This window comes from Ranitomeya variabilis, chromosome 3, assembly GCF_051348905.1.
Source record: "Ranitomeya variabilis isolate aRanVar5 chromosome 3, aRanVar5.hap1, whole genome shotgun sequence".
Taxonomy (NCBI): Eukaryota; Metazoa; Chordata; class Amphibia; order Anura; family Dendrobatidae; genus Ranitomeya; species Ranitomeya variabilis.
Window position 1 is genome coordinate 104,240,609 of NC_135234.1, and position 19,147 is coordinate 104,259,755.

At 41.2% G+C, this 19,147-nt stretch overlaps 1 protein-coding gene across 2 annotated transcripts in view; it reads right to left on the bottom strand.

The window, feature by feature from the left end:
• Positions 1–19,147, bottom strand: part of SLC43A2 (solute carrier family 43 member 2) — a 90,979-nt gene that overhangs the window by 26,281 nt on the left and 45,551 nt on the right. For both annotated transcript variants that reach the window (XM_077294460.1, XM_077294461.1), the window contains exons 6-8: positions 3,106–3,198; positions 2,002–2,135; positions 1,716–1,918 (exon numbers count right to left, since the gene is read on the bottom strand). In XM_077294460.1, the coding sequence (XP_077150575.1) occupies positions 1,716–1,918; positions 2,002–2,135; positions 3,106–3,198 (430 nt within the window). The remainder of the gene's footprint in view (positions 1–1,715; positions 1,919–2,001; positions 2,136–3,105; positions 3,199–19,147) is intronic.

Below are 19,147 nucleotides of genomic sequence, written 5' to 3' on the forward strand. Positions count from 1 at the left end.
AGACTTAAAGTTAGAGCTTGAGACCGTTATTTCTGACTTCTGGCCATTCAGAAGTTGTGGTCACAAGAGGGACCAAAAGGTAAATACGGTAGCGGGTAAGTATAAGACTACAAGGTAAGGACCTTAGATTAGAAGCACCACTCCAGCGCTGAAAAAAAAAAATGTTGAAACGGTGCTTTAAGTCACAATACAAACTCCTACAGGTTGGCATTTAGAGCGAGTACAAGCGAAGTGTAATCAAGCGCTATAGAGATAAAACATGGAAGGCTTTCACATTGTACGGTAGAAGAGTGTGGGTTGTAGCTTCTGAATAGACTAAAATATATTCCGCAAAGCAAATGTCATATGGACAAAACTACTGTGATAAGAATCCTGTGTTTGTAGAAAGGCCATAATCAATCTACATCTTCATACCCTGAACATAAAACTACAGGACAGGAAATTATTGATCTAATTTAACGGGAGGTTGAGATCATTCGAAGCAGAAAAGCAAATGTCTAACTACGCGTAATTAATGCAGAAGGGGAAGCAATATCGCGGTGATCGCTTCCATCATCTGTGTGACTACCTATAGAAATACACAAAGAAGCTCTTTCCTTGCAGTTCTTCAAGTGATACTTCATTTCTTGTTCGGCTGCAATAAGTAAGTTGCCTAAACGGATAAGTCTAAAGTGAACTTTTAATGAGACAGTAAACCTAACGATGCCGCCAGACATCACTTACCTCTCTTGTTATTACAGGGAAGCCATCATCGGAAAATGACCTATTCTTTAATCATGCTTTGTGTTAAATTAATATATTGAACATCTTTGGCAATGTTGTATTTTTTTCTTTCCATATCACAATCTGTATTATGAATAAATAATAGGAATCTTGCAAATTTTCACATTGGCCATTGGGGCTTTTTTAAACCCTAACTTCCTGTTTGTTTCAGGAAATAACACATGTACATAGCCACAATGGTCAGTCCCCTGACCCTATCTTTTGTATGAAAGTAAGTAATGAGTCTGTGCAAAGAGCATGTGAAGGAAGCAAGTGACATCGCCTATCCTCTGTTATATATAGAGATGTTACCTGGCATTCTAATCCTGACTCTGATGATAAGGCGTCTGCTGAAAAATCTTCTTGAAAGAACAGAAAGTCTAAAAAAAAGTCTAGTGGCCAGTGTGAATTTTACTATATTGCTTTTTTCATAAAGATCGTTATATGGGAAAAAAAACATTAGCGAACTTAAATAAAAGAACATGTAACACAAAGACACGATTTAGGCTATAGGTCGTTTTCTACTGATAGCTTCGCTTAAAACTCACTTGTGTGTAAAAGTCTGGAGGCCATCATACTCTTCCAAGCTCTGTAGAAAAGAGCTTGTAAGTACTTCTTCGCTCCATCATTACAACAACGGCCACTGCTGACAGGCAGCAGAGATGGCGGTAACCTAAACAATAAAATTAAAATTCTCTCCCTTCTTGAGAGCAGAGAGGATATATAATAACAAGTAAGTTGCAAGGTTTCTAATATAGTTGTTGGCTTTAACCTAATTGCAAATTAGTATATCAGTATGTTTTTGGAGTGCGGGAGGAAACCGGGACCCCTGTGGTCAGATTCCATTTCAGGACCCCAGGGGCTGAAAATTAGCTATGCTACCCATTACTTTTCCCAATAAGTTGCCACTTAGACGGCCCTTGTATAGTGGGTATGTCAGACTAAGCATTTACCTGCATTGTCAGCTTGGCATTTCACTTCCAGATCTACTGTAGACAGGCACAGTTTATTGCCTTCCTGTAATGCTGACAGCTCTTTGGGATTTTTCATGGAGCCCCCTACACTCAGCCGTCGGCCCACCGTAGTCACTTGTTTGTAGAATTGCTTTCCTGTAATTTTGTGGTCAAATCCCAACCAGCTGAACTTTATCTTCACACTGTGGACATAACAAACAGCATTAGCGTGACTCCGAGTAGTATCATGGTGGCAGGGACTTGCTAGTACTGGTGGTGCCCTTACGTGTAGTCCATGTCCTCTGGTCCGGGGAATGGCTCTAGAGGCCAGTTGAAGAAGCAGTTGAATAAAACGAGTCCGGCGCAAGCAGCCCAGACAATCAGAATAGTTACAAAAGTCACGCCGAGGTCATAGATAACCTGCAGACAAAGGCAGAAATTCAATTTCACATTCTTGTGATAGAAAGTCATCATTCTAGGAAATTCTGGTTTGTGTTCTGTTAACAAATCTGTTTTTAACTGTCTGAAAAATAAAGTGTCATGTTTCTCTCTTAACTTGAATGATACAAATATCAGAAAAATATAATAAAATATTATAAAATAAGGTTTCTGCTTTATTTACTAAGAAGTGTACTAGAAAGCACCTCCTGAAGTCAAATCCAGTGCAAGAGGGCATAGGCTAAGTGGATTGTATGCCTGAAAAGCCCCTCGCACGTTGCACAGCGGGCCATATTATCGTGCCTTTATGTCGCCTCTTGGTTCTATTAGCTTTGAGGATGATACACGGATTATTACAAATGCGCTCTGAGACCATGGTCTGGTATGGGGCCTATTGTTGCTCCATGTGCCACTAATTTCACACATTTTCTTTAGGATTCCATGAGATTCCACAAGTAAAAGATGGTGGCAAGTTACATTCCATGTATTAAGGAGGAATCGTTCCCTAGAAGCTCTGCCTCTAAAGGAGAACACAGTGCATTTTGAGAGCACAATATGGCCTATGGACCTAAGGTGCCCACAGAGAGTTCATGTGCTGCCATACATTATACTTCTATTTCTTCACCTTTTTAGGCCAGTATTTGGTCAGTATTTTACATCAGTATTTTTAAGATAAAACCAGGAGCAAGTGATAAATACAGAAGTGGTGACGTGTTTCTATTATACTTTTCCTCAGATTGTTCCTCTACTGGTTTTGGCTTACAGATACTGATGTCAAATACTGATTGTGTGAACATGGCCTAATGCCTCTTGTTACTAATCGCCACAAATGCTCATTCTGCGGTAGGTCCCAGGACACATGATTATTGCTGAGAAAATCTGATTTAGTGCCTATAATGTATACTTTTCTTTTGGGACATGTAATTCTCAATCACTGACTACTAGTCCTCACCTTGATGAAGGGGAAGGTGACTGCAGAGGAAGCATAGGACCCGATCATCAGTGCAATAAAAGTTGAGCGCAGGTCGCCAAACATGTTGGGGAGCTGTAAACGGAAAGTGAGACAGTTAAAGGGACCATATGGAGCCATGAACGCTGTCATAAACTCACCAGGAGCAGCAGAGCACAATGGCTTCACAAAGGCATAAGAAATTATTATATTTTATCTGTCCAAAGCGGAAATGAAAAGATACTATCTGCCTCTGTGTGACAGATGAATGATTACAGAGTAGTCTTTATCGTGTGGGTATTGTCCTGGGGTATAGCGCACCGCATGAGCCCATAATAATACACACCGCTGATATTTCCCGACATTGCAGAAGACTTTCTCAGTTTTAAGCAGGATTTTTCTCTTGATACTGGAAGTATCTGTTCCACTGATAAGACATTGATATATAACGCATACAAGAACGGCCATGTTTAATTAGTTTTGCTTCTGAAAGGAGCCAATATTAGTGAATGTGGAATCACACATACCTGTGTATCCTCATCGCTGACCACAAAACTCTCCATTCAAGGGACTAAATTATAGATAGGGGTTCTGGCTTTTGTCCAGCAGATACTGATTTTTCCTTTGAGGGGTTATCACCATCACAAACCCATATGGCATATGTATGGGTAAAGCCACGGTGTTCAATCAATGGAGATCCACCAGTAAGGACCTAACCGAGAGCTGTAGCTACATGTCCCATTTATCTGATTTTCCTGGGGGAGTAACCGCACGTTCTCCGTGCAGACCTGGCAATTTAGTCAGGTTATATTACCGTTATATTTTCAAGATGATTTTTTGGGGCCTGTGAATCTGATTCTTCATGATAAGGGTTTGTTCACACATTACGTTTTTGCAGCGTTTTTGGAGTGAAAACACACAGTGAATGAGATTTCTGAAGTTTCATGCACACACCATTTTTTTACCTTGCAATCATATAGAAAGAATTGTACGAAAGAACCAGAAGATACAAGAGATTCTAACAATATAGTAATCTTTATTAGTCGACAATACAAAAAATTAATAAAAACACAGAAAATTTTAAAAGGTCATTCAGTGTAAGAGCAATGGTACCAAATACTAATGAAATGTATGTAAACTTTTGACTTTGCAATAAGTAATAAAAATGCCTTAAAACATTTTCTCTCTCATATTATTCTGGCATTTGCCAAATATTAATAATTATGGTATTCCTAATTGACCTAAAACGGGAAAGGTTAATTCTGATTTCATGTCAGATATTGAGAAAAACATGCATGTGTATCTTTATATAGTGTATGTAAACTTCTGGTGTTAGCTGTATATCCAAGGGGTTGTCACAAGAAGACGACCATGGTCCATACACCCAACTAGTTCATATGGACATCCTATCTGGATCATGGCCTCCATCTATGAGCCACGCTGGAGAGATACACAGTACGAGCGCCTCTTATTCAGACTGACTGCCACCACCATGTATCCCAAGGATAGCCCTTTCTCTCAATGACCGCCATGTACGGCCATTTTCCCATATAGTGCATTTTTTGCCACATTCTTTTTTTTGCAGTATATATGCTGTGTTGACCAGTTAGAGGAAAGTGGATGGGATTTCATGAAAACTCATGTCTTCTGTGCATTTAAGGATTCTGTAGAACTGTGTGTTTTTTGCTGCATTTTTTCCCCTACAGACTTCGATGGGGAGCCTGAAAAAACACATGTAACACTGCAGTTGTGTTTTTGAATGCATTAAATATGCAATAAAAAATACCGTCAAAGCCACACCAAAAAAAACCACACAACAAATGCAAAGAACAGCAGATTGCTATTGCATATTTTGGTGTGACCATTTGTGTAAAGTGTGAAAAAACCACAGGGTTTACACTACGTGGGAATATGATTTTATACTGTATTTACCCTGCAGCAATGTCTTCAAAGAAAATAGCTGGATGGCCATGGCTTCGACAAGCAAAACCAGCTGTGTACCAGTGGTGCCAGGAGCGTGCCCGGGGACTGTTCTGATAGTAGTGGACACATAGGGTGATATTCCATTTGTGGGGTCTGTGAGCGCTTGTGTGGGGTACACCCTCCTCACCCTCAGACTGGCGTTCTGGAATGTCCTTACATGAGCTGCATACATTATGGGAGAAGCAGTAGTGTAATGTGCTCGGGTTATGGGTAGCCCAGAGCCATCGGTCATAAACTCCACACATACAGTTGTTAATAAGTAACTATGAATTATGTTCTTGTATATATGTGGTGCAAAAATAGGTTTACAGTATATATAAGTGGAATGATAATGAGCATGGTTTTCTTGAATGTACCCAATCTTTGGTACGATCCCCGGAAGAAAAAGTCAATTTGGGTAACGTCTGGCGACCATTGTGGCCATTCAACCAGACCTCGTCTAGCTATCCACTTACAATAATACAAAATAATATGAATAGACATTGTATGGACACTATGTACCCCTGTATGCACCTCCTGTATGCACCCCTGTATGCACCTCCTGTATGGACCCCCTGTATGCAGCCCCTGTGTGCACCCACTTTATGCACCCCCTGTATGCACCCCTGCATGCACCTCCTGCATTCACACCTGTATGCAACCCTGTATGCACCCCCTGTATGCACCCCCTGTACGCACCTCCTGTACGCACACCTGTACGCACCTCCTGTTCGCACACCTGTACGTACCCCTGCATGCGCCCCCTGTATGCGCCTCCTGTATGCACCCCCTGTATGCACCCCTGTATGCACCTCCTGTATGCACCCCCTGTATGCACCTGCTGTATGCACCCCCTGTATGCACCCCCTGTATGTACCCCCTGTATGCACCCCTGTATGCATCCCCTGTATGCACCCCCCTGTATGAACCCCTGTATGCACCCCCCTGTATGCACCCCCCTGTATGCACCCCCTGTATGTACCCCCTGGATGGGCAGAACATTAACCAGGTAATTGGCGTTTGCTTCCCTGTGGCCCAAACACCTGCAGTGCTTACCGTGTCTCACGAGGACAGACTAGGTGAGGCTGTGGATCAGTTCAAGAGGGTTTGTAATCAGCTCTTCCCATTCCTAATCCTCCAATCTAATGCAGTCTCACCTGCTTTATTTAAAGCTCTAGAGGAATTCCTCCATTGTGTATAATGACAGACATGAGCAGCTCACTAACCCAACAAACTGCACCTGGTCTTGTCAAGCATGGATCATAACAAGAGCAGCGGCAGCGGTGCGGAATAATAGTATCTGCAGGAGAGGAATGTAAGCGTACAACCTCAAGGAGTCAGACGCCATAATCCTGCCATACATGGATCAAAACATCCTCACACGGGGCAAACAGCTGTTTAATAAACACCAGCAAACTGATTTCCTTCGGTCCCTTGTAATGCTAAAGTCAATTTATTGTTAAGCCACCTGGTAATAACTTCTAATGTTGTACTAGACTATGCCTTAATCATTTCCCCTTAAAAGTTTTTTTGACTCCCAATCTGAGAACAGCATGATGTAGGGACATAGGCCCTGATTCCAGTGATATATCACTTACTGGGCTGCTTGCTGTAGCACTGATAAAATCAGTGTTTTATCAGCAGGAGATTATCACAAGACCTATTTAACCTGCTGCTAAATATTCTATGTATTTATATAGAGTTCCAGACAATCAGTGTCCCCCACGTTGCCCCTCTTCTTTCCTTGGTACTTTCCCACCCCTCCTTATGGTTTATGTATCCCTAAATAAATATTTTTTCTTTTAAAATATTGGATAGTTGTTCAGGTTCTTTTTTCGTTGTAAATTACCAGTGTTATGGGTGTACGGTACATAACATTGAGCTGGAACCTGCGGTAACTTTTGGACCCAAGGACAATTGAGCTCAGCCTGATCTTTTCCATGGGCAGTGTTTAACCAAGAAAATCATGTCCGGTCTAAACGCTGTCTTCGAAAAAAAAACTGACAGTACTCGGACCATTGTTATTCAAATATTTGGCATGTGAACCTAGCCTTATAAGGTGGATGTGACATGTTTAGGTAACCCACTAAGTTAGATTAAGGGTGGTTGTTGGGCCTGAAACACATCAGTATTTAACATTTTTGCATGGCTCTACTCGTTTTCATGGACTTCTAATAAAGCATTCTTATTTTACTGGATGGATGCGCTGATTTCCCCTCTTCTGTCTTCTAGTTTGCTGTGGATCTGTCCTCCATTGGGCCTGATACTCTCAGCTGTGTGTCCAACAAGCAAGCGCAACACCTGATGAAGGCTTTGTTAAGCCGAAACGCGTTGTGTGGAAATATACATATATAGGCATATTTTGAAAAATTATTAGATATATTTTTTCATATTATTTCAATAAATTCCAACTTTAATTGATGAAGTTATCCTGTTGGATTAACAAAAGTGCTCTGGATATTTTTTCCTGAATCGGGAGCGCCTACCAGAATTTTCCTCGTTAATAACAACCAAGCACGGTGAGCTCTATTCAGCTTCATTTTACTACACTATGTAGTTCATTTTACCAGGTGGCAGAATAATACATAACAATAAAAATCCCTTCCATAAAACACTTTTATTTCTTTTAAAAGTTCACTTGAGGAAATACTGTGCCGTTTGCCAGCAGGGTACATTCCCAGTCCCACTAGATCTTTCATGCCAGCTCATCCACCACCTATGCCATGCTGAAAACACAGGCGAATGCTGCTGACAAAGCAGGACTGTGAGTGCCGGTCATATACTATCAAAGGAAGTTCAATTCTAAGAAAGTTAATTCCAGGTTCTAATTGTGCTGACAGCTAGAGGATTGGACTACCAGCCTCTTCACAAGCTTCTTTCTAAAAACAGCCTGAAGTTGTTGGCCTTGCCCAGTGTTATTCCTTCCTTTCCCTTTTGAGAGACTCTTATCAGTTCTCCATGACCTGTGTCTGTGAACAAATCCCCCTGTAGATGGGCACATTCCCTGAGTCCTTCCTAAATCTCTCAGCTTTGCCTTTGTAATAATAAACAAGTACATTCTGTCTGACCTCCTAAAACTGAGAACATGGAGTACGTCCCTCCGCCCCCGCCACCAAAAGGCAGTAATACAGCACCGGCTCCCCACACACAATCATCTATACAAGTTGGACTGCATTCAGCTTCTGACAATACACACTGGGACGAAGACGTCACCTGTAGAAGGACGGTTGTCATTGCCGGAAGGTGAGGCCTTCTCTGCTCTTTTTACCTGTTCTGCAAATTAAAGATCTATTTCCTTCTGACGTGGGAGAAGGTGTCGTTGATATATAGTTTGGTTTTATTTCTGGCCTTCTGGGATACTTCACTAGGTAACATCGGACTTCTTCACCGCATATAGACAGGACTTACCCTAAATGCCGTGTGATCCTTATATCACATTGGTTTCTCGGTTGATACGAGTTTATCATCTGGAATCCCAAGTACCAAGAGGAAACCCAAGTAAAACACAAGGTGAAAATACAAACTCCATGGAGATTCTGCCCAATTTTGACAAATTAGGACTCAGTACCCCCAGTTCTAACCACTGTACCACAGATAAAACTAAAGGCTCTCATTGGAAAAAAAGTCAACCGAACCCACTAAATTCGGCAGGCTTGACTGACCATCTGATATGTGGGTCTCTTGGTTATACCCCTCCAGATGATATTGAGGAAAGAAGAATCTGGCCTGTTGAATTTTAGCAGCCAATCCTTTTGTTTGGTGCGGCGGAGGCGTCTTTCTCATAGAGAACACAGGAGACAAGTGATCCTACGGATGGGGAAGCCAGGGGAAATCGCTGCCACCAAACTATCATTTGGCCACCATTTCTCTAATATGTATAGCCGGTGGACACTGCTCACTACGGTTCTCAACTTACAGATTAGGAGTTATGTGATTAAAGTATGACTATTTCACAACTATTAGGCCCCATACACACGTTCAGGAATTGATGCAGAAAATTCCTGTGAAAATCCGGACATTTCTGCCAGATTTCCGCATAAAAACCGCATGCGTTTTTTTGCGCGTTTTTGACGCGGTTTTGACGCGTTTTTGACGCGGTTTTTCCCAAACATTTCCCAATGCATTAGACAGTGGGAAAACCGCGAAAAAACCGCAAAATTAATGAGCATGTCCGGTTTTTTACCGCAATGCGTTTTTCATGCGGAAAAACGCACATCATGTGCACAGAAATTGCGGATTTCATTAAAAATGATAGGATGCTTAATGTATGCAGATTATTTGCGGTTTTATAGCGTTTTTATAGCGCAAAAACGCTAAAAAACCGCAAATAATCTGCACTGTGTGAACATAGCCTTAATGTCCAGAATCGCTATAGTCTCCTGTATAACTTCATTTTCATAAGTATTTCTACTTACTATGCCGGTAACATAACGCAGTTATAGTCCAGGTAAAGCAGCTGGTCCGCCCAGCATACAACTGGTCTCTATGACTAAGGTATGACTTTCAATGGGTTTCCTGTCCTGTATTGTATGTTAAAGGGAACCTGTCAGCACATTTTAAAATATGGAAGTAGTAATATGGCTGTATAGATGCTTGTCCCTCAATACAAATGAGTCCTTTGTTGTGACGATCAGATCTGTCAGTCAAGAGAAATTCAGCATAGAAGCCATATGCAAATCAGGCTTTAAGTGCATTGGGGCGTGCCCATGCACTTCAAAGATGCAGTCCAAGACATCAGCGCGCCCCTCGTGTTGCATTTGGCTTCTACACTAGATTTCTCATGACGGGCACATCAGATCTCTACAAAAAAAGGTATGATTTTTATTTAAGGCCGAGCAATTCTATTTCCACATCTGAACATCCACACGTAAAAAGGTGATGACAGGCTCCATCTAATAAGGGAAAGTTATATTCGTTTTTATATGTGAAATTTTAGGGAGAATGTAAACAAAACAAATTAGGACAAACTTTTCCTCGCTGTCTGCCTATAGATTAAAGATCTCGAGAGACTCCTCTTATTGTCAGGAGTCAGTCCCCTGGGAGTGGCGCTGAATCACTTATCACATTTTATTTTTTTCATTGTACTCGTCATCTTCAGGTATGAATATACAAGAAAAACAAGATTTGAGGCTGAGATATGGTGGAGAGGTTTTCTATATGTTTAGATAATATACGTAAGGCATATCGCCATCCCATATTATTTCACAGACTAAATCACAAGAACTACAAGTACAAATTTTCCATCACTGACCAAAGGACTATGAGGTATTTCATTCTGTGATAGAGAATACATTGGGGTACAGACACAGAATAGATATTAGGGGAAAAGAAATTGACAGTGGGGGTGATCAATGAGTGGAACAGGCTGCCACGAGAGGTGGTGAGTTCTCCTTTAATGGAGGTCTATAAACAAAGGATGGACATCTGTCTGAGATGGTTTAGTGAATCCTGCATTGAGCAGGTGGTTGGACTCGATGACCCTGGAGGTCCCTTCCAACTCTACCATTCTAGGATTCTTACTACTTTTACTTAAGTTTGTCTATTTTCTTAATATATCAGGCTTAGGCTTTAGGACTCATGTAGAGGTAGGTGCAAATCGATCTAAAAACGGACTGCTAATTTACAGACTGGCCGCGGCTCTCCCGACCCAAGCGGGACAGCTTCATATATTTCTATAAGGCTTTGACGCTGGGTTCGGGAGAACTGCAACAGTCTGTACATTAGGGGTCCATGCTCAACTCAAACGAATTTGCACGGACGTCTGCATGACACCAAATTCACTCATTGTCAGAAAGGGAGGAGATATTATCAGAGGAAGCAGGAAAACCTCACCTCCCTGCTTGTCATTGGCTTATTTTTACAAAAATACAAAGCCCTCACTTGGTATAAGACAATACTAAAGGGACTCTGGCTCTCATTCACCAAACTCAAAAGTGTCACCTGTCCCATAAAAATGAATTATAAGCTGGTTGAGGATGTTTTGGAAAAGGACCCAAAACAAATCCTGGTCAAAAAAGGGTTACCGTAATTAGAATGCCCTGAATGCTCCAGTTTACATAAAGCATTCTAGAAAAAATAATCACCATAATGTCCGGCCTTAGAGACCTGGTGTGTGCAGAAATGACCCCGGGTTCCTTTCCTAATTTATCAGCATGTTATTCAGGAACTTCTCAGCAGGAATCTGCAGACGTGCAATTATTAACTCTGTGATGACAGATGAACATACAGGAACATTTTCCTTGTCCTATTATAGAGTTAAAGAGGTTGTTTCATCAAACACATTGGAGCAAACATGTGGACATGATGGGATCAGTCTGCAGCTCTTTATTGCAGACAGGTGCCTTTCATTGTGTGCATTATCCTGGCCCATAAAATGGGGTAAAGTGATGCATGCTGCGATTTTTTTCCAAGCAGACCATCGGTCCAATTGGAAAATCGGCCCTGTGCACTGGCACTTTAGCTATAATGGATGTCTGTGCTCTACGTGTGCAAAATGACAAAATAATACGCTCATCTGAACAATCCTTAAAGGGTTTTTTCAGCAAAGATTTTAATCAATTCATCTTGAATAATGATAATTTCCACAACTGGATGTGTTTAAATAAAATGTTCCTGTGCTGAGATAATCTTATACATGTGCCCCTGCTGTGTACAGTGTAATGGCTGTGTCTGACCGTACAGGAACATGGTCTGATCATTCCACAGCTCCTGGGTAGGGGAGGAAGCAAAAGAGTATTCAGACAGGACAGTATGGGATGCCAGCTGATTATTTGTGTGGTAAAACAGTTCCCTGCCTGTTTTTAAACAATGTTTTACCTCAAAGAAAGAATTGTCTGTTTACAAAAAGGTATATATCCTTCCCTGCCCAGGAGCTGTGGTATGATCAGACCATGTCCCTGTACGGTCAGACACAGCCATTACACAGTACACAGCAGGGGCACAGTTATAAGATTATCTCAGCACAGGAACATTTTATTTAATCATATCAAATTGTGGAAATTATCATTATTCCAAGATCAATTGATTAAAATGTAATTTGTTTGTGGTAAAAGCCCTTTAATGCCACACAACAATTGGTGGTGGTTAGAGTTCTGAAACTTCTCACATCCCAGAACAAAATGGCACACTCGCCTTTCTCCGGATATGAACAACCAACCACTGACTATAAGGCTAGGTTCACACGAGTGTATAAAAATCGTTCAGTTTCATCAAAGAAAATTGGAAAAACATTTTCTCATTTGTCATCTGTGTGCAGTCCGTATACAATCCGTTTTATTACAGCAGCAGCTATAAATGATTTCCAAGACAATTTACAGTTTCCTATGTTAGAGAATTGCAATCTAATATATAAAGCTGAATGTGTGTGTGTTGTTATGATCCGGTGGTAGGATCACCAAACTGACCTGATAGGTAAACCTGAATAGTAGATCTAGCTCCGGGAATGTGGGAACTATACCGACCGCAATCCTGAACCTATCCACACACACTAAAGGCAGCCGTGGAGCGTTACCTAAAAACCTAGACGCCTCTTCACAGCCTAAGAAACTGGCTACCCCTAGAGAGAAAGCAAAGCCTCACTTGCCTCAGAGAAATAACCCCAAAGTTTAGACAGCCCCCCACAAATAATAACAGTGAGTTAAGGGGAAAATACAAACGTAGGAATGAAAAACAGGTTTAAGCAAATCAGGCCCGCTAACACTAAATAGACAGAAGAAAGCAAGGAATCTGTGCGGTCGGTACAAAAACTATCAAAAACTATCCACGCAGAAAGTACAAGAACCCCCACACCGACTCACGATGTGAGGGGCGCACTCTGCACCCCAGAGCTTACCAGCAAGCGAAAAATCACATATAAGCAAGCTGGACTGAACACATCATATACTGAGAAACATATTCAAGGAAACAATGAGCAAAAAGAACTAGCAAGACTTAGCTTCTCAGAAATAGACAGGTCACCAGGGAGATCCAGGAGAGGTCAGAACCAGTACTGAATACAACGACAGCAGGCAACAAGTAAAGGTCCAGGTGGAGTTAAATAGGAACCAGCATAGCAGGAAATGAGGCAGCTGAGCCCAGCTCCAGACCCGCAGTATCGCTAAAGGCCACCAGAGGGAGCCCAGACGGAATTCACAACAGTGTGTATGTTTGTGTGTGTGTATGTCCGGGATTGGCATCTGCACCGTCGCAGCTACAGCCACAAAATTTAGCAATTTTGATCAAGACCCGTGGAAGCACAGGAGCGCGAAACGGCCGTCGTCTTGTCGAAACACATTTCTCCCTGACTATGCCTGCTTTTGAAAATATGCCATAATAAAGATGGGACAATAGAGGATGGTGAGTGCTCGCTGTTTTCATGATCTTTTTGCAGCGTATGTTGTGAGGTGAAATTTTAACCCCGCGCTTTCCAATTCACCAAACAATTTTGCCCCTATCTACATAATGGGGAAAAAGTGAAAGGAAAAGTGTTGGAGGCAAATTGACAGCTGCCAGATGTGAACAAGGGGGACTTAAAGAATGAGAGCGATGGCGCCAAAGAGTATATACCGCACAGTTGCTAAGGTGGGGCCCCGACATGGGATAATCACCACACCACCACGGGGATATGAACACACACACAAAATGCGCCACACACTACCACGTGCTTGAACACATATACCACCCTTACCACCCTCAGCGCACATTTCACCACACATACACCAACCTCGCTACATAAAAGTCGAAACACAAAAGTCACAGCTCAAAACTCTCCATGCGCAAAATTCGCCACATGCAAAACTCGCCACATGCAAAACTAGGTTCACGCAAAACTCACCTCATGGAAAACTCGCCACACGTGCAAAACTCACCTCATGGAGAACTCGCCACACGCAAAACTTGCACGCGTGGAAAATTTGCCACATGCACAAAAGTTGCAATACATGCAAAAGTTGCCTCACACAAAAGTTGCACATAGTCAAAACGCACCACACATAAAACTCGCCACGCGCAAAACTCGCTATTCGCAAAACTTGCTGCACACAACTTGCTACACTAACATGTCACATGCAACTCGACACACAAAAAGTTGCTACACGCATGTCGCCACACAAAACTCATCTCACACAACTTGACACATGAAACTCACCCTAAAACACACACAAGTCTGCTATTATCCTTCAAAAATAAAAATCTGATTAATAAGCAGTCAAACTACAAAAGCAACAAATGTACCATATAGGAAATACAGCAGCTGTCAGTCACATGACCTGTCTAATATGTGTATGTGTGAGCTAATATAGACTGCCAGGGGGGAGGGCTTCCTGTTGGCTGGGGATTTATCAGGCTGCCAATTTAGTTTTCAAATACTGAGGTAAAATACAGACCAAATAACATGTGAACAAGGTCTAATACAGGAGGAGATGACACACACATATATACTATATACAGGAGGAGATGACACACAGGTATATACTATAAACAGGAGGAGATGACTTTCAGGTATATACTATATACAGGAGGAGATGACACACAGGCATATACTATATACAGGAGGAGATGACATACAGGTATATACTATATATAGGAGGAGATGACACACAGGTATATACTATATACAGGAGGAGATGACACACAGGTATATACTATATACAGGAGGAGATGGCATACAGGTATATACTATATATAGGAGGAGATGACACACAGGCATATACTATATACAGGAGCAGATGACACACAGGTATATACTATATACAGGGGAGATGACACACAGGTATATACTATTTACAGGAGGAGATGACTTACAGGTATATACTATATACAGGAGATAACATACAGGTATATACTGTATATAAGAGGAGATGACACACGTATATACTATATACAGGAGGAGATGACATACAGGTATATACTATATAAAAGAGGAGATGACACATAGGTATATAGAGGAGGAGATAACATACAACAGGTATATACTATATACAGGGGAGATGACATACAGGTATATACTATAAATAGGAGGGGATGACATACAGGTATATACTATATACAGGAGGAGATGACATACAGGTATATACTATATAAAAGAGGAGATGACACATAGGTATATAGAGGAGGAGATGACATACAGCAGGTATATACTATATACAGGGGATGACATACAGGTATATACTATATACAGGAGATGACATACAGGTATATACTATATACAGGAGGAGATGACACATAGGTATATACAATATACAGGAGGAGATGACATACAGCAGGTATATACTATTTACAGAGGAGATGACATAAAGGTACAGGTCCTTCTCAAAAAATTAGCATATAGTGTTAAATTTCATTATTTACCATAATGTAATGATTACAATTAAACTTTCATATATTATAGATTCATTATCCACCAACTGAAATTTGTCAGGTCTTTTATTGTTTTAATACTGATGATTTTGGCCTACAATTCCTGATAACCCAAAAAACCTGTCTCAATAAATTAGCATATCAAGAAAAGGTTCTCTAAACGACCTATTACCCTAATCTTCTGAATCAACTAATTAACTCTAAACACATGCAAAAGATACCTGAGGCTTTTAAAAACTCCCTGCCTGGTTCATTACTCAAAACCCCCATCATGGGTAAGACTAGCGACCTGACAGATGTCAAGAAGGCCATCATTGACACCCTCAAGCAAGAGGGTAAGACCCAGAAATAAATTTCTCAACAAATAGGCTGTTCCCAGAGTGCTGTATCAAGGCACCTCAATGGTAAGTCTGTTGGAAGGAAACAATGTGGCAGAAAACGCTGTACAACGAGAAGAGGTGACCGGACCCTGAGGAAGATTGTGGAGAAGGACCGATTCTAGACCTTGGGGAACCTGAGGAAGCAGTGGACTGAGTCTGGTGTGGAAACATCCAGAGCCACCGTGCACAGGCGTGTGCAAGAAATGGGCTACAGGTGCCGCATTCCCCAGGTAAAGCCACTTTAGAACCATAAACAGCGGCAGAAGCGCCTGACTTGGGCTACAGAGAAGCAGCACTGGACTGTTGCTAAGTGGTCCCAAGTACTTTTTTCTGATGAAAGCAAATTTTGCATGTCATTCGGAAATCAAGGTGCCAGAGTCTGGAGGAAGACTGGGGAGAAGGAAATGCCAAAATGCCTGAAGTCCAGTGTCAAGTACCCACAGTCAGTGATGGTGTGGGGTGCCATGTCAGCTGCTGGTGTTGGTCCACTGTGTTTCATCAAGGGCAGGGTCAATGCAGCTAGCTATCAGGAGATTTTGGAGCACTTCATGCTTCCATCGGCTGAAATGCTTTATGGAGATGAAGATTTCATTTTTCAGCACGACCTGGCACCTGCTCACAGTGCCAAAACCACTGGTAAATGGTTTACTGACCATGGTATTACTGTGCTCAATTGGCCTGCCAACTCTCCTGACCTGAACCCCATAGAGAATCTGTGGGATATTGTGAAGAGAAAGTTGAGAGACGCAAGACCCAACACTCTGGATGAGCTTAAGGCCGCTATTGAAGCATCCTGGGCCTCCATAACATCTCAGCAGTGTCACAGGCTGATTGCCTCCATGCCACGCCGCATTGAAGCAGTCATTTCTGCCAAAGGATTCCCGACCAAGTATTGAGTGCATAACTGAACATTATTATTTGATGGTTTTTTTGTTTGTTATTAAAAAACACTTTTATTTGATTGGACGGTTGAAATATGCTAATTTATTGAGACAGGTTTTTTGGGTTATCAGGAGTTGTAGGCCAAAATCATCAGTATTAAAACAATAAAAGACCTGACAAATTTCAGTTGGTGGATAATGAATCTATAATATATGAAAGTTTAATTGTAATCATTACATTATGGTAAATAATGAAATTTAACACTATATGCTAATTTTTTGAGAAGGACCTGTATATACTATATACAGGGGAGATGACATACAGGTATATACTATGTACAGGAGATGACATACAGGTGTATACTATATATAAGGGAGATGACACACAGGTATATACTGAGGGGAAAATGAGAGGTGTGAGGTGAAAATGAGAGGTGTGAGGTGAAAATGAAAAGGTGTGAGTGCAAAATGGGAGGAGTGAGGGAAAATAGTGGAGTGATCGGAAAATGACAGATGTGAGGTCGAAATGACAAGTGTTAGGGGGGAATGAGAGGAGTGAAAGGGGAATGAGAGGTGTGTGAGGGAGAAAATGAGAGATGTGAGGGAGAAAATGAAAGATGTCAGGGGGAAAATGAGAGGCGTGATGGGAAAATAAGAGAAGGGAGGTGCTATAACTAACCACAGATATTTACTATGCCCAGGCAACGCCGGGCTCTTCAGCTAGTGTATCCATAAAAATGGGATGCTATAATGTGGCTCCGTATGGCGTCCAATGCTTTTTTTCTCACACCTTTAGATTTGAATGGCTCATCTGATTTACGTGCATGCTGTGTTTTTTTATCACACGATGATTCAGACAGGGAAAAAAATTGGTCATCTGCACTGCCCTATGGAACAACATTGATCTGAGTGCCAACAGACAGCGCTTAAACCGAAATTACGGTCATGTGCACGAACCCTAAGTGGCATCCATGTGGCCTCCTGGAAAAAAGGTGAATGGAGATTAAGGGCACGTTGTTTTCCCAGCACTGCTGTCACCTTCAGCGGGTGTCATAATGATTCGGAGATCAGTGGATTATCCTAAAGATATGCCTATAATCTCCTTAATGAGACAGCCACTTTAATAACAATATTGCTGATAGTTTACGGAGACTTTCATCACATGTATCTAAATGCTGTGAGCCTTTACTACGATGTACCCAAATTATAAAGTGAATATATGTAAAAAGAGAAAAACCAGTGGGGTACACATGACCTGGGAGGGATATATTGCTAATTGAAAACAAAAGAGGAGAACTCCATGGCGTGACCTCTCTAGTAGGCCATAAAACTTAACTTTTATTTAATATCAAAATAATAAGGGTATTGCAGATGAAAGATTAAAGAAGATTTTCCCCTAATCTTCTAGCATTGCACATTTTAAATAAGCTATAGCGTCTGATTATCACACAATTGTTAGGCAGAATAGGGCCCTCAGATTAAAACAACAAGTCCCACTGACATGTTTCACCATGTACAGGGCTTCATCAGGGGAAGGGACAAAAGTAGTACTTCCCCTGATGAAGCCTTGCATATGGTGAAACATGTTGGGGGGACTTGTTGTTTTAATATGAGGGCCCTATTCTATATAACAGTGGTGGCAAATGAATAATCGTGCAATCACTGTATGCTTGCACTGCACATTGGGTGGACACGCAGACACGATTTCCCAAGCTTTACCTCCGATGGATGCCACAGTATTTATCTACTGGCAGTATACACTTTTTTACTGGATAACTATATGTAGAATAGCATCGTTGGCTATGTTATTCCGTACAGCTGAAAAAATATATATTTACATAGGAAATAAAGATCCTATGAATAAGTTTGATGCGGTATTTTAGAAGATGAGTGGCTTTAGTAGTAAGGAAAAGTACTAGACCTAACATATTTATCATTCCTTTTGAACCCATTTCTGGTTTTGTTTAAATAAAAAAAACACTGTTAAAGAAACATGTTTTTTTCTTACAAAAAGTCTTGATGTGAAGCCACCCTAAAGCTATACTCAGACGACTTTGTGTCATATACATGCTTTATCCATGTCTGTATGGATGGATCTTGCACCCATTATTATCTATGTACATATTCACACAGATTTTTTTGTGCAGACCCATTGACTTAAACAAAATCAAACAAAATGGAGACTTGCTGATTTTGATCCGATGTGAGAATAAAATCATCCAGACAATTCAATGGGTCCATGAATCTGTCATCCAAGTGCTGTCCGTTTTTATATGGATTGGGAAGGAGAATCTTGGAAACTATTTTTTACTAACAGATAAACAGATGCCACACGGACAGCAAAAATCAGGCACGCGGACCAAAAATTGGATAATAAACACTGCTGAATATCGATTCTCTTTTCTCGCATTAAAAAAAAAGTTGGACGTGTGAAACTGGCCTAATGCTGTTTTCAGTTTAGCTAGTAAGTGGAATGGTATTTATTGG